General features: G+C 40.2%; 2 protein-coding genes across 3 annotated transcripts in view; both read right to left on the bottom strand.

The window, feature by feature from the left end:
* Window positions 1–15451, bottom strand: part of POLQ (DNA polymerase theta) — a 53927-nt gene extending 38476 nt beyond the window's left edge. The window contains exons 1-9 of the mRNA XM_072354685.1: window positions 15268–15451; window positions 13217–13399; window positions 12129–12259; window positions 10547–10703; window positions 6289–6397; window positions 4187–4406; window positions 2333–2477; window positions 2088–2234; window positions 794–1006 (exon numbers count right to left, since the gene is read on the bottom strand). Coding sequence (XP_072210786.1) covers window positions 794–1006; window positions 2088–2234; window positions 2333–2477; window positions 4187–4406; window positions 6289–6397; window positions 10547–10703; window positions 12129–12259; window positions 13217–13399; window positions 15268–15451 — 1489 coding nt within the window. The remainder of the gene's footprint in view (window positions 1–793; window positions 1007–2087; window positions 2235–2332; window positions 2478–4186; window positions 4407–6288; window positions 6398–10546; window positions 10704–12128; window positions 12260–13216; window positions 13400–15267) is intronic.
* A 96-nt stretch (window positions 15452–15547) lies between these two features.
* METTL16 (methyltransferase 16, RNA N6-adenosine) lies at window positions 15548–25832 on the bottom strand. Of its 2 annotated transcripts, XM_072354700.1 has the most exons (9): window positions 25656–25832; window positions 25365–25564; window positions 23688–23828; window positions 22209–22324; window positions 21598–21740; window positions 19639–19708; window positions 18415–18504; window positions 16800–16973; window positions 15548–16712 (listed from the first exon to the last, which is right to left on the bottom strand). In XM_072354700.1, the coding sequence occupies exons 1-9, from the start codon at window positions 25781–25783 to the stop codon at window positions 16098–16100; spliced, it is 1677 nt and encodes a 558-aa protein (XP_072210801.1). In that variant the 5' UTR covers window positions 25784–25832; the 3' UTR covers window positions 15548–16097. The 2 variants fall into 2 exon arrangements, with proteins under 2 accessions (XP_072210801.1, XP_072210809.1); XM_072354708.1 differs by lacking the exons at window positions 25365–25564; window positions 25656–25832 and adding an exon at window positions 25159–25348.
* Window positions 25833–26127: the final 295 nt, after the last annotated feature.

Below are 26127 nucleotides of genomic sequence, written 5' to 3'. Positions count from 1 at the left end.
AGATAGCTCATTGAGAAATAGGTCGCAAAATGCTGTGTTGCTATGCTACTTTAGCAAAAAATAGAAAGTTAAATATAAGAACTGTTTGCTTACACAGGGCTCCCAGCAAGCACCAATCAATCCATCAGCAGCGCAAATCTCACTTCCTGCTTCTGCTGAACTTCATATTTATCACTGTGTTTATATTCATATAATGCAATTTTTTCTAATGGCATCCTGGAAATAAGTTTCCATCACAAATTAAAACAGCAGGCAGGATTATTTTGTTGAACATCAATTAGTGTCACTGTTTTCACAAAGACAACATCTTATCTATGAACAACTGTTCAGATTTCCCTGTCTCTCTGTTACGACTTTCAACATGCACAAAAATTATTGTTAAGCTTAGAGGAACTTCAGACAACAAGAGCAGTTGTGGATTTCCCTAAATTTTAGCCATGCCTAATGGCAGTTTGCTTTAAATTTGCTCACAGAAACAGTAAATGTTTTAGTGAACAGACCGTGTATTAAGACAGAACAGAGCTTTAGAAGAAAACAAGTATGCAAAGGAGAAAATACTCCATTCTTAGAATAACTGACATGTAAATAACAAAGTCAACTTTATGCAGTGGAAAGAATCCTCTGGGAATTACAGTTTTTACTCCATTAATACCAAACAAATTCATCTTGTTTAACTTAATCGTACTGAACCACAAAGAAATTCATCACTATTAGTCACTAATTGTGAAGCACTGCCCTGGATTTAATCAGGTTAACGCTGCTCTTAGAGAATGTTAATAAAGCCTCTGCTTACCCTCTGTGTCTACTCCTTTCCTGCCAGCCCTTCCAGCCATCTGCTTGTAAGTGAGAACATCCAGCAGTGTGCCACCAAACATAGGAGTTCGTATAATTACTCTGCGTGCAGGCAAATTCACTCCAGAGGAGAGTGTGGAGGTTGCTGCTAGAACTCTAATCATGCCCCGGCGAAAGGCTCCTTCAATGATGTCCCGTTCATCAAATGTAAGACCTGAAGAAAGATGACATTTTGCGAACCCAGTAATGAAGAAAGTGGATCAAAGAGCTAATGTTATTAGTCAAACAAGAGGAAGAATAAACAAGCTCAATGAACATTAGCCATTCATTGTTAGAAACAAGAAATGCAACGCTACCTCAGTTAATGTATTTCATAACATAACTGAAACAAAATTTCCACAAAGCTTTCTTTAGTTCATTGACAAAAATGGTTATAAACTAGATTTCCTAAGGCATTTGTACACAGTGTAGCAAGATGAACAACTTACTACATATTTACATGTGTTGCAAGAAAATAAATAAGGAAAATAAATAAGAAAATGCAATAAAAAGAAGGAAACTGGCTGTAACACACAGCAAGAAATTAGGATTCAGTCATTTGCTGGGGTCCTGCATCCTGTAATCCTTCATAATTATTTCCATTCTAGCTTACAGATCTAATATGGATCTTTCTACATTCCCTTGAGAGTTCTGCTCCAAGTTTATTCTTCAGAAGAAAAAAAATCACACTCTATAAGCATTTTGAGTTATGTTCCCTACATATTCAATGCCACAGATACTCTTCTATCTTCCACAGTTGACACTTTCCCTCAGTAAATCAGCAGGTTATGTGTACTCTTAAAGATAAGAAATAAAAGTTCCTGCCAGAAGCCTTGGTGGCATTCTTGTTTTGTTTTGATTTTCATAGTTAGACTTCTATTTACTCATCTATTTCATTACTAAGTTGAGAAAAATTGCTCTGAAATACCACAGCCACTTAAGGAAGAATCTGAAAATCTGTGGGCTGCAAATTGGTTAATTTTTCAGGTGTTCCATATAAATTTTTTATGTTGCATCTAGAAAGTTGCTGTTTACTAACATAATGGAAAAGAAATCTATCATAAAAATTAGAGTGTAAAGTCTTTGTTCTTTGTCCATAATAAAAGAACTTCAATTTTACTTCTTACTGTATGCTAATTCAGTCAAAAGCTACAGAAAGCTTCAAAAAGAAACTGGTAAACAGCTGCTAACTACAGCAGTAAGAATACATATGATTTGACCTTTACAGAACTCAAGACCTAGATATTCAAGAATACCTGCATGATGAAATGCCACTCCCCATGGTAAAGTACGTTGGAGCACAGAATCCAGACCTGAAAGAGAGCGCCTTAGCTGATCCAGGACCTCATCTATACCTTCTCTGTCCACAATAACTGGGGAAAGGGATGATTTTTTTGCAGAACCTTGAGAGAGAAAATATTTTTAGTTTCTACTAGAATTCATTTGTATTAAAGTTATTGCACATACTCCTATAGTCTTCTATTAAATACTTTTCTCTTACTTTCCGCCTGTTGCAAACTGTAGAATTCCCTGGCAATGATGTCTGCCAGCTTCTCACACCAATTCTTGGATGGGCAGAAAAGCAGGACTGAATGGCCATCACAAACAGTCTCATAACACAGGCTCACAACATGGTCTTCATCTCCCTGAATTGAGATAAAATATTTTCAGCTCACTCTGACATTGTACAGGATCTGTAAATGCTGTCACTGCTCAGTGTTACGGTAGGAATCTTCTATGAAAAACTGGAAAGAGGAACAAAGAGGAAGGAGTGCTGTCATCTTAGTTTCTGATTTGCTTGAGGAAGTCCAGGCTCTAGGATGATCATGTTGTTGATGATAGCCCTAGACCTAACCATAAATAAATCTAAGGCTTTACATCTTGCTTTCACAAATTCATTTCTGATCAAAGGCCACACAGTGCACAGAAAGTCACTGCAACTACCACGTCACAGCTAACATCAGTGGGAAAGAAAAGGTACAGATAACATAGGAATATATTGTATGCTGTCATCTGTAAAGACAAGAGACAGCCTGGTTTTCACACCAAGCAATTTAAAGATGGTACCTTTCCACTTCCCTGAGGACTTCTAAAGACAACAGAAAGAAAAAAACTCTGCCAGTCAAGACTGCTTTAATCTTCAAGAGTTCTGAGGGAAAACATCTCCCTACAGTAACAGAGGAAGAAGACTTAACAATTTGGCTGGCTGAACTAAAAGCATGAGGCAGAGTAGTCTAAGCATCCCCAAAAAGATGCATGCTATATGTGCCGTTGACCAAAGAATGTGGATACACATATGGATGTGAACAGATAACCCTACTGTTCACAGCCTGCCCTTTTCATCATAAGACAAACTGCTTGGCTTGGCTAAGCCAGGTTGCTTTCCAGAAAGCAGGACACTGGAAAAAAAGGTAGGAGTAAAAAAAGAAATAAAAAGCACTGAAATGCAAGTGCAAATAGGGGAGCAAAGGCAAGAACTGCACATAATTGTCAGAAGTTCAGTAAAGATTCATTCAAATTCAGCAGAAATTGTGAGGCCATCAAATATTGTCATGTGCATCAAAGTGGGCTAGGATAGGTAAGTTTGAAGGTCCAGCACCCAAGAGGATTCCCTGGTCTTATGTAAGAAGCTAACTCCCTTAAAGCGTTGAGTCACAAGCCTAGTTTAGTCCTTTACTCAATTTAGGACCCGTCCAAAATAAGTACATCAAAAAATATCTAAGATGGAAATGTAACAACACATTCTCATTACAGACACATAAAAATAAGCTTTCAGATACTCTTGTCAGAAACGCTTATTTTTTCCTTTTTGAAGACCCACCATGCTACTGGTGTTTGCACACAAGAGACTGTGAGTGCTTTCAAGACATTGCTGCCATTAAGCCCATCTTGCCCAACTACCCCAGTAGCATTTACACACAGCATCTCAAAGGACTGGAAAGAGAATTCACAGTTCAAAGACTCCAAATCTACAAGGAGGAAATCCACATTTCTCATCCATTTGGTTCTTCCAAATCATTATACTCATTGCCCTTAAATTTTTTTTCAGTGCACAGAAATAGTAAACACTAAAAATAGATTCAGAAAAATTAGGCTGGACATCCACCTTATAATCATTGACAAAAATAGATCATTTAGCAGTTTAACATATGCAGGTACAATACAATATTTAAAGCAAATACATTTGCCCAATGATTAATGCAGATTTGTTGGGCTAACTAGGAAATATTTATCTTAGTCTATGAAAATTAAGTCAATTTCAGGACACAAGATAGAGAGGTGGCTAAAAGAGAGAGAACCAAGCTTGCTATAGAAAAAGTCTTATGCCAAAAGCCACTGCTTAGAGATTTGTTACCTTCAGTTGAAGTTTGGGCTGGAATTCTCGCACCAAATTCATGGAAGAGTCATAAATGCTGTTGCCAATTTTCACCCACTCTTTGAGGGGCACAGGGCGAAAATCTGTACAGTACAATTCCGCATCTAACCATGAGGCTAGGAGTCCTAGGTTAGGGAGGGTAGCACTCATGCCTATTACCTGTATTCCTCCAAAACCAGGACTTGTCGTCTTCACCTTTCTGGAAGCAGTTAAAGAAATTGAAAATTAGTTATAAGACAGGCTACTTTTCTGGAAAGTAGAATTCAGAAAAAAAATGAACCCTGTCTATTTCCTTCAAGGGCCTAAAGGATAAGGCTATTTTTATAATCTTCTTGAAAAAGATAAAAGCCATACTATACTCTTAACAAACACACTGAAAAGATACACATTCACTAATTTTTATCATTTTGAATCTAAACTTTACTCTTCTTAAGCAACAGCAGCATGAACTGCATATTTGGAGAAACTGAAAATAAACAAACCCGCTATTTCCTTACAATTAACAAGAGCACTGAAATAAGTGAAGCCCAGATTCCACTGCAGTCTTTCTACACTTAAATGTCTTAATTAAGACACTTCAATTTGTTTTAATTTCAGGACAAATAACACTAGACTACGGTCTTCCTAGAGTTTGGAAACAAAGCCCTTAGTTCAGCAAAGAAGAAATCAGCTTCTGTTCTCAAAGTGCTGATTTATAGCTCCCACTGAAATCAGTGTGAAGTAATGAATTCAAAACAGACATGAAAACACAAACCATTAATTTAGATACCCAAATGTATATTGTAATTCGGGCTTTTAGACCCACACGATAGTTTCGAGGGTTTCTTTATGCACCTGAGCCTACATTTTAAAACTACTTGTTTGTACTGTCCATCTATACTATTAGCAACAAAATGAGACTTTAAAAAACTAAAAATGTCTGAGAAATCAGTGTGAGCTCAGAGACAGCCTGAACCTGGTAAACCTGGTAAAGGCAAGATAGAGGAAACAAGACTACTCAGGAGCAAGAGTGAAAAAGCTCTTAAAAGCACCGGTCATTCTAACAGGTCAGGCTGGACTGTGTTTAAAAACTTTGAATAAATGGGCTCCCCATTAAAAATTAAAAGCACAGAAATAAAACAAACATAAAAAGGTAGCCTCCTTCCTGTCAGCAAGTGGCATGGGGGAACCCTGTCTACTTGGCCATGACAGAGATGAAGGAGCTGAGCCTCAGTGCCTATATGGCAAAAGCTGAAGTATTGTGTCTTCCCAAGAACGTTCCTTGATGTATCTGTCTTTTTTTCCCTGACAGATATTTTTTCCTTCCCAGTTCTTCAATGCAAGGAAGGAAATCAAGAGTGGCATTGCATCTATCCTGCATGTGCAAGACAAGACATGGGAAATAAAGTGTCAAAGCCGCCTATGCTGTATAGAGGCCTCCAGAATAAGAAAAATGTCAGAAATGCTTCAATCCAGGGCACTGCTGGATCCTGAAAATCAGAAAGGGAAATGCTGTCTAGACAATCCAGATGGGTGCCAAGCGTTAAGAAAGTTACTCTACTGCTATAAGGTACTGTAGGCTTACCCTAGAACTAGTATGACTCGCAAGACAGGAGGCAGCTGTGAAAAGCTGGCAAAATCTGAGTTTCAGTGTACAGCAAATATTTGATTTTAACTCTTCTGTCAGCTTAAGTAGTACAGATTAAGAAGTTGCATACAACATTTTCTCCATTTGCTTTTGTCTAGGAAAAATATTACAAGAAATCCTAGGTCAGTTTTGTTTGGGTTTTTGCTTTGGGTTTGGGTTTTGTTTTGTTTTTAATTTAACAGGATTAAAAAAAAAATAAAAAATAAAGTTTCACCTTTCTTTTCCTGAGAGAATGACTCCCATGTTAGCATGCAAATTAAAAACCATGAGGAAAAGAAGGTTTGTCTACAAGAGCAGGACCCTGGAGAGGTAATATGATGAGATCTTAATAACCAAAATAGTCTAAGTCACATAAAAGCCCTGGAGCTAACCTAAATTCCCAATTACTCAGAGAACAAAATATTTAAGCCATCCATCATTTAGCATTATAAGGCAAACATCCTGGTCTACCCACCTTTTTGCAGCTTTCTCTGTAATGTATCGAACTTTGGTCAGAAGGAGTTCCAACAGATATCCTCGATGAGAGTCTCCAAGCATATGCAGCTCATCCACAACCACCACTCCTAATAATGAGAAGCACTCAGGTTATAACTAACAAACATCCAAACTATCGACAGCTTCAATCCTTTTATATTTCACACAATTAATCTAAATTCCATAACATTTGAAAGATGGGTAAAAATACTGGAAAAAAAATATTGTCTGAGAAGCTTTCTGAGTATCAGCGTCCAGAGATAACAGGGCAGATTAGGGTGTCCCCAGGGGAAAAAACACAGGGCCACTCATTGTACCTTCTGCATATATCCCAACTTGTCAAAGTTCACTCCTTTTCTGAGCAGACGACAGTGCCACAGAAACGGGAGAGGCTGAAGAAAGGCTATTCAGCTTTTTTTGTTGTTGCTCTTTGTTTGTTTGTCAAGGGGCAGATCATAGAGGACCTCTGGCTTCATTAGTTCCACTGCTGTGGAGCTTTTCTTACTTCTGTGGCAGAGCTATGTAATATCTTCCTGGTACAACTATAATAGCAGGAGCTCAAGGGCAAATGTGACCTTATATTATCTACTTCAATGTTATTTTCTTTCTCATTTTTTTTCTCCTTCCTGCATATGTTCCCTCTCTGTTTTCTCCCCCCTTTCCTTTCAAGTCACTTAAGTTAGAAGAGCACTGCCGTGCTTCAGTAGCCTCTTTCACAAAATCCCAGCAAGCCAGCCCCTCTATCTTCCTCTACTTCCTCTATTTGGTGCTTCCTTGTACAATTCCTCACTCATTGGTCAACAACTGGACAATTATTCAGGTACCAGACAAAGCTGTCCTTGCTTTCCCATGCAGCAGTCCAACTAAATTCTTCCAGCAATTGAGGCAGAACAGCATAAATAAGTTATCTATAAGTTACCTACCAAAGCAAAATTCATGTCAGTTACCCTTCCAAGTTTTGTGTCAAGGAGCAGCATTTTTTGCTTCTTAAAACAAATATAAGACAATCGAGGACAAAATCTATAGAATAAAACACAGGCCATGTAGCTATTTTTCTACACTTTCTGTGCCTTTTATTGCTACTTTGCTATAAAAAAATATATCCAAACCCACTCTAAAGCTGTGTTGTATGCTTCCCTAGCAGCGTTTAAGCTGGTGAGACCTGACTGTCATACACGCGGCTCCTCTCTTTGAGCAGTACTCAGAATGCACTCACTGGGATGACACAGCAGGAGCTACCACATAAATAACATTTTTCACAAGGCTGTTCTCAGCTTAAAATGGAACTGCAGTCAAGGAAAACTACAGCTCCCAGCATTCTATGGCATTTTCTACTCACCAATAAGCTCAAGAGTGCAAACAGGGCCATAATTTCATCATTCTGCATTGCTAGTGGAATAAGACTACCCACAGTTTCTGCTTTCTGCCTGCAAATTAGGTGTCCTTAGAAGACTGCTGACCACAAAAAATGCTTGAAGTACTCAATAAATCTCACACAGCATTCTTCAACAAAAACTAGACTACTTCTGGCCCAAAATCAGTTCAAAGTTCTTCATGACAGGCAGTATTTGATTCTCTTTTCCCTTTCAGATACAAAGAAGGTAGAGATTTTTTAATCTCAAGTTTAAATTCAGAAACAACTTTGCCAACACAGCCGCACATTACAAATCTATTCCCAGGTTCTTCTCTATTCTGCTCTCCTAAAAATGTCTTTAGCACCAGTATCGAGAGTCTGAACAACAACCAGAACAGCATTTCTTGTGTACCTGCATTTCCAAAACTGTCGTATGTTGTATAATAATTATCAACATGAAAATGCTTTTAACTGCTTCATACAGCAAAGAGAGCTCTGCCAGGCAGGGGATTTGGATTTCTCTCAGCAGCTTCCAAAGGCAACGTGAGCTATCAGCAGGGGGCTGACATCAACAAAAGGAACAGTTTGAGCTGAAGATGGAATCTGGCCAGAACTGCAGTCATCTCTCAATAACTCATCTCAAAGATAAAACACCCTTGTTACGAACCAGTCTAAATTTAGAATTAATTAGAAGGCATCATGCAACCTTGCAGTATTAGACAAGCTTACTTTAGGTGATAGTTAAAAAGGCATTTTCAGCTCATGCTTGTATTTTGCAATTTTTATGAAGATGTATCTCCAAATAGAAAAAGAACTTGATTTGTTAAAGATTATTTTTTAAATTAAATTTTAATTTAAAAAATGCTTTCAAGTAAATACATACAGAAAAAAACATTCTTATTTCAGGTGTATAGTGATGCTGGGACACAAGGGAAAAGGTTGCAGCAGAGGTGTTTCCAAATGGTGAAAGAAAAATATCACACTTTAGCAGTGCTATCAGTATATCACACTTCAGCAGGGCTATCCGTGCTGGGGACACAGTATTGAAACTCAGATTTTGCATTCACTTCTCTGGTTATACTGCTTTGAGAGAAGAATGTGCCTGAAAAGAGTCATATAACTCTTGATACTTGGAAGTATATGACTCTTCTCAGGCACATTCTTCTTACAGAGCACCAAAAATTGTGGTGATGGAATGGAGGTGCCAACAAAAGGAATTTGGCATGTCTTCAGCTTCTGAAAGATGCTAGCATTAAACAATACATTTTAGTACCCTGGTTATGCTTACAAAGTGCACAAGCCAACATAATGTTGGATGTTAGAACCATGCTCTTTGCATTGTGCTGGTAGTGCAACTTGGACAGCAAGGCGGCCTATCACCAAATTAACCCTATTTAAAACAAACGAGAAGAAAAAAAATCCTTATCTAAGTAGCACACTTTGAGCCATATATTAAAATCAATAACTGCATGATTGTCAGTTCTCTTGCATTTGAGAACTGGGTCAGATTGCAGCAGCTTCAATTCAAATGATTTAAAAATACAGCACAGCCACGGACATCTACTGTGAACTCTGCATGAGTTCACTCTACATGAGTTCACAGCGATCCAGCCCCTGCAGTCCTGTTATGGATGTGCTATCTCAAGATCTCATACTCCTACAAAATCTGCAAGGCTTTCTTTCCCTTATTGTCTGTTGTGTTTGAAAAACTTTTCTCAAGAGTATTAGGAAGCCAGATGAACACGGAACAGTAATTTTTTAAGTGAAATGTCTTATACCAGCTTGGTAGCAATCTATTTTTCCAGTTCTTGTATTTCAGAAATAGCAGCCAACTATAGAACACCAAGGTTGGAAAAGACCAAAAGATCATCCAGCCCAACCTTTCACCTATTACCAATAGCTCCCACTAAACCATGTCCCTCAACACAACATCCAGTCTTTCCTTGAACACCCCCAGGGTCGGTGACTCTACCACCTCCCTGGGCAGTCCATTCCAGTGCCTGACCACCCTTTCTGAGAAGTAATATTTCCTAATGTCCAGCCTGAATCTCCCCTGCCGCAGCTTGAAACCATTCCCTCTAGTCCTATGTCACGGGTCAGAGCAAAGATGGGAGGGAATACCGTATAAAATAAAACTAGGTATAGTTTTACTGAGCAGACAAGCAAACAGAATAACAAATTTCTAATTGGTCTAGGAAAACACACCTCTCTCCAAGTGCACATATGGGTCTTCTGGGTTTTTTTATCTCCTCCCAAGCACTAAATGAGTACCAATGTTACTTAATGGCTGTCAGGGCCATGGTGACCAAGAAGTCTACACTACAAAGACTGAGATTTTGAGTATACTACAAGAAAGAAATGACTGTGTCACAGCCCTTTTAGTCACCATGCCTACCCAAAGGATCTCCACGTATTCAATATGTAGACTCCAATGAGCAATTAACTTAATTCCTCCTCTTCCTCAAACTAACTGAAGACATCCCATTGATGGCATATACACAATCTCCATCCCAAACAAACAGAAAGTTCTTGGACGTAAATATATTTCAGAATTTTATCTCAATTTCACAAATTAGAAGATACTTTCTAGCTATGAGAATCACTGGTTATTATTGCAAATGATCCCTATCCAGACTGTTTTCCATACCAGACAAAATGAAGCTGCAGTTTTACCAATACATTCTCCTGCCACTGGACTAACAGAATAGCCCAAACTGGATTCCTAAATCCAAACCAGAGATTCTCTGAAGGAATAAGAAAATGCTCAGATTTCCTGTACATCATGCCTGTCACACAGGGAACTGAGTAAACACAAACTATCTCATGAATTCACATGTATGTAAAAAACCTCATCCTTTAGGATGAGCAGGCCTTAGCATTTTACCCAGTGAGTCCATTTGGTTTTCTTCTATCAGCCTATTGATCAGACCATTGGCTCTCTCAATGGTGCAGACAGCAACATCCAGCGAAGAGAAACGTCCAGCAGGAGAGATGCTTCCCATGTAGCCTTCAACTCTCACATCCACCTCCTGAAATAGGGCCTGTTTTCCAAAAGATACAGCATGGTGTGCCAAGGTTATAAATGTGAATTCTGACCGACACTTGCTGGAATTACTTAAAGTCTATGCACTCTGCAACCACGATCCCTAACACTTTTAATGCCAACAAATCAAATTAAAACCATAGCTCAGACAGTTACTGCTCCTTATCCCACACTCCACTGTCATTTGTATTTACTCCCAAAGCAGAAGCCAAACAATACATATTGCAGGATAACATAAACATAACTGAGATGGAGAACACTTCATCATATAAAAGCATAATTTACTATTAAGGAAGTTAGAGAGCACACAGTACAACAGTTCATAATAGAAGTTGTATAGAAAAGCCTCACTCTTGCAAAAATATGCAGCAAAAGCCAAATGTTGGGCCCCAAATACAGAAACATCACATCTCCCAGCTGAAAGTCAAGGAATGGTGACTTCTTTTCTTCCAAGGCACATCCCTGTAATGCCAAAGCTTTGGCATGCTACGCACAGTATTAACAAAAGATACAAATATTTTGAAGCAGACGGGTAGGCGCAGCAGTAGAATTCCCGTCTGCAACACCAGGGGGCCCGGGTTCGAATCCCCCCTGTGGAGCAGGGGGTAGAAGTGCCGCTCTGCTACACAGAGGGCTCGAATCCCGGGAGTTGGACTCGATGATCTCTAAGGTCCCTTCCAACTCGCACAATACTATGATACTATGATACTATGAGGATACCATATGATTTCAAGTGTGCAGTTAAAACCAAACCACTGGCCAGATGAAGCAGAATATGGTATTGATAATTTTCCAGCTTTACAAGATTAAGGAAATAGAATTTTTCCACTAACAGTCTCTACAAGGTTTTGCTGTCAGTTGGTATCTTCACCTAGGAAATGTTACTGTCTAAGGCTAATAAAATCCAAAGCATCAAACTATTACAAAAAAATAAAGGCCTGATGATTTTACTGTAGCCTTTAGTCATTTTTATTATTCTGACACATTAGCCAATGGAAACAATATTTTGCATGAAATTCTTTCCCCCAAAAAAGTATGTTATAAAAAGACCATTTCCATGTAATGTTGTTTCTAAAACAGCTGAGGTGAGAAAGCTGAAACATAACTACATCCTGTCCCAACATACTTTTAACCAAAGTGAAATCAAAAGCATGAAATTCTGATGTAAAACCTCAAAGAAAGCTAAAAAGGAAGCTAAAAAAGCTAAAATTCGCCATTTTGAATAAAAATGTTGAACTCTGAGGTTGTTTTTTTCCAACTTAATCTAAAGTTTGTTCTCATTCTGTCTACAGATTCTTTCTGAAACAACTCTGGAGTTTTTTTTGTTTTTTGGTTTTTTTTTTGCTCAAATCCATGAAAATCATTTATTTAAAAAACACAACAGCTGTAAGCCGTACAATCACCTTCCTCGCATGCTACTCACCTGCAGATAACACTTCTTCTCTTTGGCTACAGAAACAAAGGGGAGGATGAAAAGAGCTTTCTTACGAGTCTCTAAGACTCGCTTCAAAATGAGCAATTCTGCAACAAGAGTCTTTCCAGCACTGGTAGGAGCTGAAAAAAAATAATGTATTTTTGTATTAAATTGTAAAGTAATAGAAAAAAAAAAAAAAAAAATCAAAGAAACGAGTATCTTAAAACTAGCACAGAAAACAATACGAAGCTTGGGGCACGACTCTTCAATTTTCTACCTTACAAATGCTTTTGCGCTTATCCCCAATAATGGGTCAAGATGTCTGCAGAGAATTTCTCTTCTACTGTCTTCCACTCTGTTTTTTACCAAGGCTTGTGCTCTCATTTCTGCTCTGGAAGCATCAGCAGCTCAGATAAGATGGGGAGGAGAGGGAAACTGAGGGGGAAGAAGTAAAAAAAGCACTACAGTCTCTTGGTTGGAAAGGAGAGTTTAGCCACCACCTCACTGACCTAACCCCTTATTATTCTAACCCAGCATCTTCTGGAGCCAAGTAATAAAACTCAAATACGAGCCTCAGAAAAATCATTCTGCCTCTCCTCTAAGCTGATCACAACCCTAGTGCTGATCTGGGACCAATTTGGGGTAGACATCCTAAATCGTAATTTCCTAATTGATTTCTAGCCCACCCATCCTATCTCCCCTTCTATTCCATGCACCCCAGCTACACTAAGAAAAAATGATGGAGGGATTGAAGGAATTAGATAATAAATAAAAAAAATGAGAAGTATTTAAATCTGAAATGGCTGGTATCATTCAGTTCCTGGTTGCCTAGTCTGTAAAAAATAGAGCGTTGACTTCAAATTATCAGTTTCTAAAGGAATAATAACACAGAAAATGGAAAATAAGTCTCTCTCCAAAGGGGACCATCGAGCCAGGTACCTCTTACAGCAATGGGGCAAAAAAGTAAATTTTCTCTTAAGTGGGTCTCTCCAGAATAAAGAGGATGTTGACTGCCAGTTCAGCAACATTCTGCAGCAATACATTCTTGTGAATGGCACTGGGAAATTTAGGGGGTTTGTTCTGTTATGTTTGCATACCTGAGTAAACCAGGTTCTTCCCTTCCAGAACTTGTCCAAGCATTAGGCACTCCGCTTGCCATTCAAACATCTGTACTACTCCCAGACTGTGATATTTCTCCAACACTGCCTTAGGAAGACCCCAGCTTGCAAGGAGCAACTTGTCTGCTTGATCTTCAGGAACATTTACCTGCTGATATTGCCCTTTGGGAGGAAAATAAAAACAGAAACAGTACAACCCTTGAACGTAAGGTCACTTAGGTAACATACCTAAAGGTCAAACTTCTTTTCATCCTCCTTATTATGGGGGAAAAAGGTAACAAAGCATTAACTTTCCTATATTTTCAATATTTCCCACGTATATTTTATCATTCTTCTCATCTCCTGACATCACCTTCTCAATTTCTCCTCCAACAAGGTTTTCTACATACAAATAACATCTTCACCAAACTCTCACTCTGATATTTGTTTTTGAGACAGAGTAACCACGACCAAATACAGACTGAAGTAAAATTTCAGCGCTGATTAGCTTAGCAGCATTACAATGTATTTGCCATCTTACCCTTGCTCAGACCATTTCCTTTTTAGATTACCGCTACAGAGCCCTCAGTAGTCCCCACAGATTACAGAACTGCCCAGTCTCTTCCTCACTTCAGAGAAAAATCTGAATAACTGATGTAAAATACACAGGCAGCTCAAGCTACTCTGCACAGCTATGTCTGTTTTTCAACGCTGATTAGTATCTTCACCACACTGCCAGTTCCTCTAGTTTAATTAAGTTCTTTGCTTCTCATTTCTTGTCTAGATAATTTTGTGCTGGCTACAGATACTGCCTCCTCTGCGGTTCTCTCTTTTTCCTAATCATTAAGGAAACTCAAACCTTTTGTCCCTTTCCTCATCTGAGACAGAAAACAGTTTTCTGATCCACAGTAATGCCTTCCATGACTACTTAGTTCCCATAGCAGCACTTTGTGGAAGACCTCATGAAATCTATATGAAAAAAATACAAGTAATTGTGTGAAGTGACAGTTATTGCACCCATTCTTCCAATACCACATTAAAAAAAATATAATAATCTCAAAAGGGTTTAACACTGTTGTAACAGCATAAGGGCAAATATGATCAGGAAAATATGGGCTGCTTAAGCATGCTAGTGTTTACAGACAACAAACAAAAACTGCAGCTACTACACCCTGGAATAGGCTGCCCAGGACAGAGGGCATGGCTCCAACCTGCTGGAGTTCAAGGAGCTTTTGGACACTGCTCTCAGTCATAGAATTTGAATTATGGGTGTTCCTATGTGCAGCCAGGAGTTGGACTTGATGGTCCTTGCAGGTCCCTTCTAACTTGGGATGTTTTGTGATTTTCTCATTCTAATATGAGTGCAGAATTTGGGCTCTGTTGGACACACGAGCATTGCATGCTGAATCTTCTGGAGGAGAGCTGACAAAGCCGCATCTTGCAGCATATAAACACGGTGGAGAGAAGACGCTGCCTGCCTGCAGGAAGCTGGGAGGTGTGAAGAGTTTTAGAAAGAGATGAAGTTAAATTAGGAGATGTTGTGTAAAGGCCTTCTGCGTAGAAATGAGGTACAAAAAGTCACCGCACATCACTGCATTCGCAGGAATCCGTCCGCTAACCAGCACCACGAAACGCGGCGCTTCCAGATAAAATCATTCTAGAGGCTGGAATGGTTAGTACAGCTGGACAGGCTGCTCTGATTTGCTGTACTAGGGCAGCACCTAGAGGCCAAGGCCCGCTGTTACACGGCGTGCAACCAGAAACGATCCCTGCTCCATCAGCGTGCGCACAACCAGCATGCTCGTGCCCCCCTCAGCTGAAGGCCGAATTGTACAGAAAGACCCTTGGATTCACCTTTGTGCACTGACAGCCTTTTGACACAAACCCTCACCCCAGCCGCGGCCGCTTCCTGCAGGGAGAAACCAGCCTGTGCTTCACACCGGCGGCGCAGGCCCTGCCGGGGCCCACCCGTCTGGCCCCCGTCCCCTCACCCACACGCGGGGCCGCCAACCCAGCGCACCCCGCCGCCTCTCCGCCTGCATTCCCGTTACCTGTCGAGCCGCCGCCGGGACTCCCGCTGTAGCGTAGGGAGACCTCAAGGCCGGGCGGGGGGCTGAGCACGACGCGGCAAGGAGCCGCGGGGCCGAGCGGGGCAGCCCGGACAGCTCTACCGCCAGCCGCGCTGCGGAGCCCCGCCGCCGAGGCCGCAGCGCCGCCATCTTCCCGCCGCGCCATTCAAACGGCAGCCCCGCCCCGCGACTCCCATCCCGGGAGCCCCCAGCGGCCGGGTCGGTTTCCACGAGGTTATAAACAGCAGAAAAGTACAGAAAGAACCGTGTTTCCAAAACGTTTCCTTCTTTAATCAGCCAACGCTTAAAGGATGTATCCATCTTGCTACTCTGTAGGTCAAAGGCTAATCACATCAAAGGGACGAGAGGTATACTTTAACTCCTGGCTGAGGACTTGATAGTTGCAGAAGGCAACTCCCAAGGCAGACCATTTTCCTGCGTTTGTATGAAAAATACTGGAGAAAATATTTCAGTCAAGTACTCGTCTACGTAGTAACAATATATAAATCCATTACACGAGAGAAGAAGAAAATAAAGAGCACTGTTATTTGAAATGGTCACAGCATAGATGTGTTTCACTGCAACGTGTAGTTTTATAACTGAAAAACAAGATATATTACTTCCCTGTCCTTCACTGCACGTGAAGTCATACTTCATGTACTCCCTGCAGCCTTAAGAAATGCTTTTTAACATTAAAAAAGAGCTTTAGTTTTCATTTTACTAATGAAATCTTACTTTGCTAACCATTTAAACCATCAAAAAAATAGCTTATAAAACTTGAAGACTCATTTTTACCAAAGTGAGATAAAGGGCTAACTAGCAACCAACCGAAGAACTTGGTTCCGTAGGTATGTGCACAGCTGGTTCATTAAGTCTCTGTTCTGTCCTTCAACCCAGTGCATTTCTACTAATACATCATTTCCTTCTTTCTTCACATTCATTAAACACTTGAAGAGGAAACATCTACCGGTTTCCTTGGGACTCTGTCCTTTTTCAGCTGTTAGATTGCTGGCTTCCTCTGAAGGCAAAGGTCCCAGCTTTGCACTACTGGAACCTTCATTAAATGATGCTTCTGCCTGCTGTGCTTCTGTCTCCTCCTCTTCCATATGCTCACTATATTCTTTGGTAGCTGATTCTTCCCTTAGCTCATCATCTGCAGTCAAGTGGACACCCTCATCAGGTGCCACAAGCTCAGTTTCAGAGTCTTCAGTCTTGGATTTTTCACAGTCCAAACTCTTGCTCACGCTGTTCTGGCTGTTTTTTTCCTCTTCCATTGCTTGTGGCACATCATCAGAAGCTCGAGGAAGTTCTCGTAATTGCCTTACCCTCTCTCGTTTCTTTCTCCTCAGATGAACCCAGGAGTTCTCAATGGCAGTCACAAACAGGCTAACTTCATCTTTCCCACATGGAACACGCTTATGCTGAACCTATTGAAGAAGACAGAAGAACTTACCCATTATTCATTCACACACTTTAAAGTAGGATACTGTAACATCTAACACTTAATATTTTACCTTCAAATCAGCAAGAATCTTCTCTATCCAAGCTCTAACAACAGCAATGCCTTCTACAGCATCCCAGCCCATCGCTGCAGCTTTGATGGATAATTCTTTGACTGTAGAAGCCAAGACTGTGAATGTAATTGGCTTTCGAGGTTTTTCTAGTTTTCTTCTCTTAGAGGGAGGTGACTAAAAGAAGAAACAAAAACAGTATAACACCAAAAAAAAAACCACAATGCTATGCAGTATTAGTGGGATGACTTCCGTACTCACAGTACCTATGGATTAACAGAGTATCTAAACCACTAAATAGTTGCTGACATAACCTATGCTTCACTTTACTCCAAAGAGTTATCAGATAAGGTTGAGTACATGATCTCAAGGAACACAGGCCTGGCAAAGAATGGAGTCAGGACCCTAAACTTCAGGAGAGCAAAGTTCAGCCTGTTTAAGGAGTTGTTGGATGAGGTCTCCTGGGAAGAAATCCTTAGAGACAAAGGAGCGGAACAAAGCTGGCTACTCTTGAAAGATGCCTTTCTGAGAGTGCAAGAGCTCCCCATCCCTCAGAATAAGCAGGCAGAGAGCACAGGAAACCAGCATGGCTTGGTGAAGACCTATTGATCAAACTGAAGGAAAAGAAGGACAAGCACAGGTACTGGATGCAACAATGTATCACCTGGGAAGAACACAGGGATGCTGTCTGGATTTGCAGAGAGGGGATTAGGAAAATCAAGGCACAGCTGGAACTGAACCTGACAAGGAATGTTCAAATCAACAAGGGATTCCACAGGTACATTGGTCAAAAGGGTAGATCATGGAACTGCTCCTCCTGGAAGACATGCTAAGGCACATGAGGGACGAACAGGTGATCCAAGACAGACTGCAAGGCTTCACCAAGGGAAGGTCATGTCTGATCAATATGGTGGCCTTCTAAGATGAAGTGATGGCATCGATGGACAAAGGGAACGCAACTGATGTCATCTACCTGGACTTCTGCAAGGCCTTTGACATGATCCCCCACCACATCCTTATCTCTAAATTAAAGAGAGATGGACTGAAGGGTGGACTATTTGGTGGATAAAGAATTGGTGTTTAAAGCCAGGTTGGATGGGGCCCTGGGCAATCCGATCTAGTACTTCATCTAGCAGTTGGCAACCTTGCCTGTGGCAGAAGTGTTAGAACTTGATGAGCCTTGGGGACCTTTCCAACCCAAGCCATTCTACTATATACTTGGGTCTAAAGTAGCAAAAACATATTCATATTTGGTAACAAGAATCTACATGAAAATTAAAATCAAGTCATCAGGGGAAAATTTTAAGTTTAAATCTAACCCAAATTTTTAATATCCTACATATGCTTTCTGGACTAACAAGTGACCCATACTTTCACCAAAACCCACAGGAAATACAAGCAGGCTTCTTTTTCCCTACCAATACAAGGACAACAGGTAACAATTCCAAACGACTGGGAGCCAATTAACAAAACCCACTGTCCACATAGCCCACTCCATCAACACTCCTTTCTGATAGAGAGCAGTTTCTTTCACAGCTGTTTTACTTACAGCTCATTAGGCTCTTCCACAAGTAAGAGGCACAGACATATAAAAGCAGGTGAAAACTAAGGTACTTACAGGTACTTGTACATCGTCATAGAAACTCCATGCCAGTGCCCATCTCATAGTACGTCCCTGACAGAATTCCGTGTGCGTAACTTTAGGAACCTATGTGAAGTAGCAATATGAAATTTAGTATTAATAAATAACACAGTTTTACTCCACACATTTTTAAACAACAAGAGCTAGGATAGTTATTTCCTCAAGACAGGAATGGAAATTCCTTCTGACATAGCTCATAGTTGTTAGTGACACGTTAAGCTGTTTGGTGCCAAGGCTGGTAACAGTGGCTGAAATTTCCTATCTCTGTCTACCATGTTATCTACCACTTTGAGGACTCCAAGTTCAGAAACACTACCCTGTATGTGCACTGATCCAGGACACATCTGCATTCTGCCACTGCAAAAAGCACATTCTTTTTCCTTGTTCAGAACCTGTTCCTGTTCCGCATTTGAATGTTAAATCAAAGGGACACAGAACGAAACCAATGGATCACTGGGAAAATAAGCAGGGACATTTTTCTGGGCATATCTGTATCTTTGCAAAATAAATAAATAAATAAATAAATTGCCCTTAAGCATAAAACTCAGACCCAATGTTAGCACTATATAGTCACTCCATACATGCATGTCATGAACGCTGTACAGTATTTATGTATGGTATTAAGGATGTGCTATATACAGTCCAGGATAACCACCAACCATCCCAGTTCACTCTGAACTATCATCAGCTCCACAGCATAAGCCCCAGGCCTACACAGCAAAAATCAAACAAACAGAAAAATGTAACTTTTGAGTACTGCCTAAAACAGAGCACACATGCAAGAATGAGAAAGAGAAGGGCATGGAAGGAGACAGAGATGAGACAAAGATACAGACAGAGGAAAATCTCTATTCCAGATCTTTTTCCTACCTTTGAGTTCCTATATCTATCAAAATTCCAATAATCAATTGAATTTTTGGAACATGAATGCCATACTCTAATCTGAAGCACCACATAATGCGTGCTAGGTTAAAACAAACATAACTCCAGATCTACTGCAATAGTGTTTACCAAACGAATCCAAACGGAATTGGTAGTCCCAAGAATACAAAAGAAAACCTCAGCTCTTCCATACGAGGCTTACAAGGATTTCTCTTATTTAATGAGGTGCAAACAATACAGCACAGGGAAGAAAGCGTGTAAAATTTTATACCGAATTCAACACACACAGGACATGTAAGGACTGTATACAAAACTTACCCCCTGGATTTTAAGTTCCTCTTTCAATGGTGCTAAACTGCACTTCTTCCCCAGCATACAACTGTACCACCTGCAGACAATACACAACAAAGAGTTTTTACAAATACGGATCAAGGGAAAAGGAAAACTAACAAAAAGAACTATCTGGATCAGAAATCTGCATGAACATTAGCAAATTCAAAAACAAAACATAAAAGAACAAAATTCATCTTAAACAGGGTACTATGGCACAGTACAACACAAAACAGGAAAGCAGAAAGGACAGACTAGAGAGAAGAATGTGTTCTCAGAAAATATGATGATACTAATACTGAAAGAGCATCTGAACAAGCAGGAATCATGTCTCGTGAAGTGACCTTAATAACATGTCAAGTATCACTCCTTACAATAGTCTGTAACTTTCCCCGGAGCACAATCAGCATAACAAGAAATATTCAGTTACTGACAAGCACATTTTTACAGGCTGCCCTAATGATCACCACTTCTGCTCATTCATCACTCATTATCCAGGTTCCTATTACCATATGAGAAATAAAACAGGAGCACTCTCCCACCTCCAAAGAAAAGAAATTCATTTAGCTGGAGCTACTCCTTTCACTTAGCTTCTCATCTTCAGTATCTCCATGGAGTACACTTCTGTTCTTCATTTAACTTACTTCTCAACTTCTGTTACCCTCTGTTAAATAACTGTCCCTTAAAACTGCAGTTAAGTTTATTTTCTGCATAGTACAGCATAAAGAATTTCACAGAGTAGTACTTACATGAAATCCCAACATTCCTGGCAAAACTAAAACACACTTCTTCCACAAACCTACTAAATACCAAGCCTTCAACTCCTACTTGAAGAAGAAGGGAAGAGGAGGTGGAATAAGTCAAGAAAGCCTCCTGGCCAAAGGGAGTCTCAGTCCTCTCTATTAACAGCTCACTACTCGTGCCCTTTGTACTGCTGCTAAACCTTGTTTGTAACAAAACACAGAAGAGTATTTTAAGCAAGTCATTCTGAACAAGCTGTTATTTCTGTATCAAGTTCTCCAAGGTTCACAAAACTGAAACCTCCATTTCATTTTTTCCTTGAAAGAACTACAAGACAGAATCACTTCTAATATAGTCCAGTTTCACTTTGTCCTACTTTTCCAAATAAATAAATAAAGAACATATTCCTTATATTATTCTTTTTTTTCTTCCCCAGATCCATCAATAGAAAAACATACATTCTAAATAAAAGAACTGGCGTCAGATGGATGACAATGAGAACCTGATGCAATGCTCTTAGAAGAGTCTCAACAAAGCATATCTTGAATATACAGATGGAAGGCTTTTCTTAGCTCAGAGCACTGATGAAGCTGTGGTAGTAACACAAAAACTGTGGCAGCTGTATGTATATTAAAAAAGAAATCTGAAGGAAGCTCCCAGAAGAGCTAGAGAAATAACATACAGAACAACATTACTTGGTGGGAAGGGTTGTCTGAAAAACTGAAGACGTGTCATTTTTCTTGTTCAGAAGAAGATCTTACTACAATTATTATTTCAGCTTATATTCACACAAGGTAGCATTCAGTACAACAGTGCCCTTTAGTAGATAAATCTGTAAGATACCAAAATTCAACCAGGAAAAGAGAAAAGCTTCCAGATAACAAACAGATTACTAAGAGTTGACATGCATCCTCCTAGCCCAGAAGAACCTAACAATAAATGCTGACCATCTTTAGCAGGAACACATGCTAATTCAGCTGCAAGCTACAAGTGCCACTTGCAGGGGCTTTTTTACTTTCTGCCTTTAAATATCTCCCGTAATGACTTGTAATCGTTAGATGCTCAGGAGCAATTGATTTTATATACACTGAGATTAAGCAACTGAACTAAACACTGGACCACAGCTACATTCTTTACTAAAACATCACTTCCACATTATTTCAGACAGAAAAGCAGGTCAACATTTAACCAGAAGAAAGCACTTACCGTAACCTCTTTTTCAGTTGTAAGCTATCATGAATAATTCTCTTGACAAACTCTAGCTCTCCCCCCTCAGCCATGATTTCAGTGATCCCTCCTGTATTTACAGAACTCGGAGGAGGGCGCCGTGGGTTTCGAGAATTCACTCCCTGGATAAGTAAGATTATTTAAGGTTAATTCATATTTTTAATCATTTTTTAAAATGGATTACTTTTAAACTATACCTGAATTCAATCTTCAGTCAGCAGCAAAAGCCACAGCCTCTATCCTTCCCCACACTGCCACCATGAATAATAAGGTATAATAATGCATTCAAAATAAGCCTATATAAGAGTCACTGAATTTCTGATTTAGTAGCAATCTACTTTTTAAAGCAATTCTCAAAGACAACAAAATCTTGTGGTAGGATAAAATCTTCAGATAGGATATCGGTTTCAAGTTTTTCAGTATTTGTTTTGGAGCAGAGGGATGCAGAAAAAACAAAACTTCAATGCTATTTTGTAATCATTGGGGATTTTCCACTCAATTTTCCCAAAGTGAAGAGGTTTAATTGTTGATACCCTCCCACTCAGTTAACACTGGAATAAGTACATGCAACTTTTAGTTTGCTAGCTCACCTTCGCTTCCAATTGGTTGGCAAAAAAAGGAGGGTTGCACATGCAGAAGTCATAAATTATCTCAGATTCTTCTTTCAGTGCATCCATTAGAAGAGTCTTCTGTGGTACCTTAACCACTAACAGAAAAGACAGATTCAGTCAGTAAGGAGTGTCATATTTTATCAAACATGTGATTTTCACTTCTGCATTTCTTGAAACAATATAAAAACTGCACTTCCTTGGCAACATACTCAACAAAAAAAAGCATAAGACAGCATGCAAATAAAGACTTCAGGTTAAGGAGTCGCATACAAACAGCTTATAAGTATATCCACAGTAGTAGTGGAAGACACGAGTCTTTAAATCTACGATTAACTGCATTAAGTTCTCTGCTGCAACTACGAAAGCAAAAGCTTTCATAGTTCAAATTTATGAAAGTGGCTTATCCTACTGTTACATATGGGATATTGATTAAAAAAAATGCAAAGAAGATCAAATTTTGGCAATCATCCTACTCCAATAAAATATATGCGCCAACTCAGAACATCAGGTAATTTTTTGCTACTACCTACAATCAAACTCTAAAATGGGCGTTGCTAAATTAGTAACTGGTTGCAGCAGCATAATCAGCTCCAGATAAACGCTTCAGACCCAGGAATTAAGAAGTCACAGGGTGGATCAATTCCAGGAAGCTGCCGGCTACAAGCACCCATAGTGGCACTCTCTGACCTGCTGCTCTGCCTAACAGCAGTCAGTCATTTACTTGAGCTTATCACTATAGGCACTACAGCTACACCTGAGACATCTTCCTATGCTGGAGGTACTTCCTGTAAGGTGTAACATTAAGAATCCTATGATGGCAGCAGTTAGAGAATAAAGACATCGTTCTCCACATCAAGATCTGGATCTTCAAGACTGACAGGGAGAGGGGAAATTGTTTTGGAAAAAAAATACTCCCAAAAGAGTACCTAGCAGAACCAGAATTTGTATTTCAGAGATGAATAATGGACCAGCTTTATAGTATATAAAACCCTCACTGACATTTTTCCAAGCTCTTCCACAGATAAAGTCTCACGCTCTGCTACTACCACAGGCACTGTTAAGACTTGATTCAGAAATGAAGAGTAAGGATTGACTCTGTACAAAGTATACGTATTACTGTCACACACATTATTTGAGGGGAATACTCCACGTCTCCCAGCAGCAGAAACAGCAGGACTCTAAGAAATGCTTCGGTGACAGAATGAAACGTGGAGAGAGAAAAGCTCCCTAGGATTCAGTTTAACTTTCAGATGAGTAGCTCTTTTTCCGTAGTTGCCATTCTGAACAAGCTGAAACTTTTTGTTTTAAGCACACATGGACCATAGCAAACACTCTGTCAGTAAAAACAACAGAGCACATATTAGCAGGAGTACTGGTTCTGATATGCCACTTGAAAGTGGCAAAAAAACAAACAGGTCACAACATTTGTATGCTACTAAATCGCCTATTATATCATACCTTTTATAAGATCAGACAAGTTATTTTGTTCCACGTTCTTCTTGGCATAATTGAAGCACATATCATCCACTTCTGTTGCCAGAAAATACCAGCCATTCAATGTTGATCCAAGTAATGGGTATATGCATGATGCCCCTGTCCCTGCAGTGTGAAAAGCATATGAAGAAAGCAAAATAAGTCTCTAGCATTATACACAGCAGTCATGCACTTTAAACAACAAAAAGAATGAATCGCAAGAAATCACTGCTCACTAATCATCCATTATTCAGTTCTTTAGTGAATCATTTTTAAAAGTAATTTAAAACACAGTACTGTAAAAGATGCACTATGAATAGAGAGCACTGCGCTCCTCCCTAGCTTACATTTGCTAGTGAATTATCAACTTCTTCAGCAGTTTTCCCACATACGACAATGTTTTATACAGAGAAAGTACTCGGTCTTACTAAAGAAAAATGCTAAAATATATCTTTTTCTGTATTTTTCTATCTTCTTTCAAGTATCATAAATAATTCTACTTTGATGCCCGCAGTAACCACACACACACAAAGAAAAAAAGAACAGCACAGATGCCAATTAAGATCTCTAAAAAGGTAACCAGATAAAAACTTGCTAATGAACAGAAAAACGCAAGGTGATCATATTACTAATAACTTTAAAAAACAGAGATCTACCAGGAATCTACTATGACATGGATTTATTGAAACATAAAGAACGACAACAGTAAGCAAGAAAAAGCATGCACATTTATTTCCAGAGCTCCTTTTATGTTCTTTGATGAATTACTTCTTTCCAAGAGTTAAAATATCAAAGCTGCTTGCAAACTCACACTGAATGTCTTGCAGTAGTCAGAGAACTTAATGCATCTGTCTCTTCTATTTAGTCACCTACTGCAACAATTGGTTTTGAAAATACTACCTAATGTCAAATGTGAAGACAGACATCAAGTTTTAGAAGTTAGGAAAGTAGCTCTGCATGTGCCACATGATGATACAAACCCTCACAGCCTCTCTACTTGAAACCAAGCCAGGAATGCAAGAAATGAAAAACTACACCGACAAATAACAATAAGCGAGGTAACACCAAGAAAAAACACCATCCATGCCAAATATCTGTGTAGCAACTGAGATTACTGAAGCTGAGCTTTGAGGAAGTCAGAAACTGCAGTATTTTCATAAGAAAGACAAGCAAAGCTGAAGAAGTAAAAAAGGAGCTACAGAGAACTGGTGAGCACTGAGCAATGGCACTGTGCTTCACGTGCTTTGTATGTGCATGTATATGCACATTTATTACCATAATTACTGTTCTATCTTTCTTTTCTGGCCTAGTGAACACTTTTTATCTCAGCCTATGAGTTCTGCCTTTTTCCCCCAATTCTCCTCCCCATCCCACAGCACGGGGGAGTGAGCAAAGGGCTGCACGGTGTTCAGCTACTTGCTGGGTTAAACCATAACACACAGAAGAAGTAACTTACCAAAGGATCCCAAGAAAGAATTACTACGCAACTCACGAGCTCTCACGCATACATCTAAAACACTAACATAACTCATCAGTTAGAAGATGGAGAAAAAAATACAACTGACTTCCCACACATTTGCTTTCCTCAAAAACACTGTTTCATTAGCCGTAAGTAACGGGCTAATTAAACGCTTGGCCCTATAAACAGCCCGCGGTAAGTACCTATGTCAATGCCCCGCCTAAGCACTCGCTTGTCAGCGTCCTGATGGCCAATGAGATCCTCCACCCAGTGGATGTAGTTCAACCTCAAGGGGACGGTCGGAATGAGCCTTTCCAGGGGGATGTCAATGGTGAGCCCGAAATCCTCCTTCAGAAGGGTACACGTCAGGGCTCTCACCGCCTCGGGATCCTTGAAGTTCAGGCTGAAAGCACAAACATGCGTTACGTTGGGGCCCGGCCGCCGACACGGGCGCAGCTCGGAAACCCGGCCCTCACCCCGGCCCGGCCTCATACCTCACCCTGCCGGCTAGGGTGGTCTGTACGTGCTGCCGGAACTCGGGGTACTTGCCGGCCAGGTATGCGAAGTCGGGCGGCTTGTCCTTGTAGCGGTTGCGTGCGTGCATCGACTTGTTGAGCGCCATGGCGGGAGCAAACAGCAGCCCGCCCCTCAGCGGCCCCACCGCGGCGCTTCCCGGCACGCACCGCGGGCCGCCGGGACGTACCAATGGAGGCGGGAGGGGGGAGTTGTGAGGGGACGGGGAGGAGCGGGAAGCGAGCGGTGCGTTGGGAAACACGGAGGTCTGATACGCTCGATGGATAACAGCGACATTTAATAATAATAATAACGTACACACAAACATGCAAAAATCCCATCTTCCTGAAGGTGGCTGTCGAAGATCAGAGCTGCTTCTGATTGGAAGAAGTATTTACTGTAAGTTACTTCTAATAAGCATACTAGTGAGCGCGCAACGATGGAAGCTCGTCT

Source organism: Excalfactoria chinensis, chromosome 1 (assembly GCF_039878825.1).
Source record: "Excalfactoria chinensis isolate bCotChi1 chromosome 1, bCotChi1.hap2, whole genome shotgun sequence".
Taxonomy (NCBI): Eukaryota; Metazoa; Chordata; class Aves; order Galliformes; family Phasianidae; genus Excalfactoria; species Excalfactoria chinensis.
The sequence above is the reverse complement of the archived record's forward strand: the minus strand, read 5'-3'. Positions and strand labels throughout refer to the sequence as shown.

Excerpts from the sequence above, each read along its gene's own strand:
- METTL16 (XM_072354700.1), bottom strand. The coding sequence starts at position 25,783 with ATGGCGCTCAACAAGTCGATGCACGCACGCAACCGCTACAAGGACAAG. Across the intron at positions 25,565-25,655 it reads ACCCTAGCCGGCAGGGTGAG|CCTGAACTTCAAGGATCCCG; the intron begins GTATGAGGCCGG and ends TTGTGCTTTCAG. Across the intron at positions 19,709-21,597 it reads CAACTGAAAAAGAGGTTACG|GTGGTACAGTTGTATGCTGG; the intron begins GTAAGTGCTTTC and ends TATTGTCTGCAG.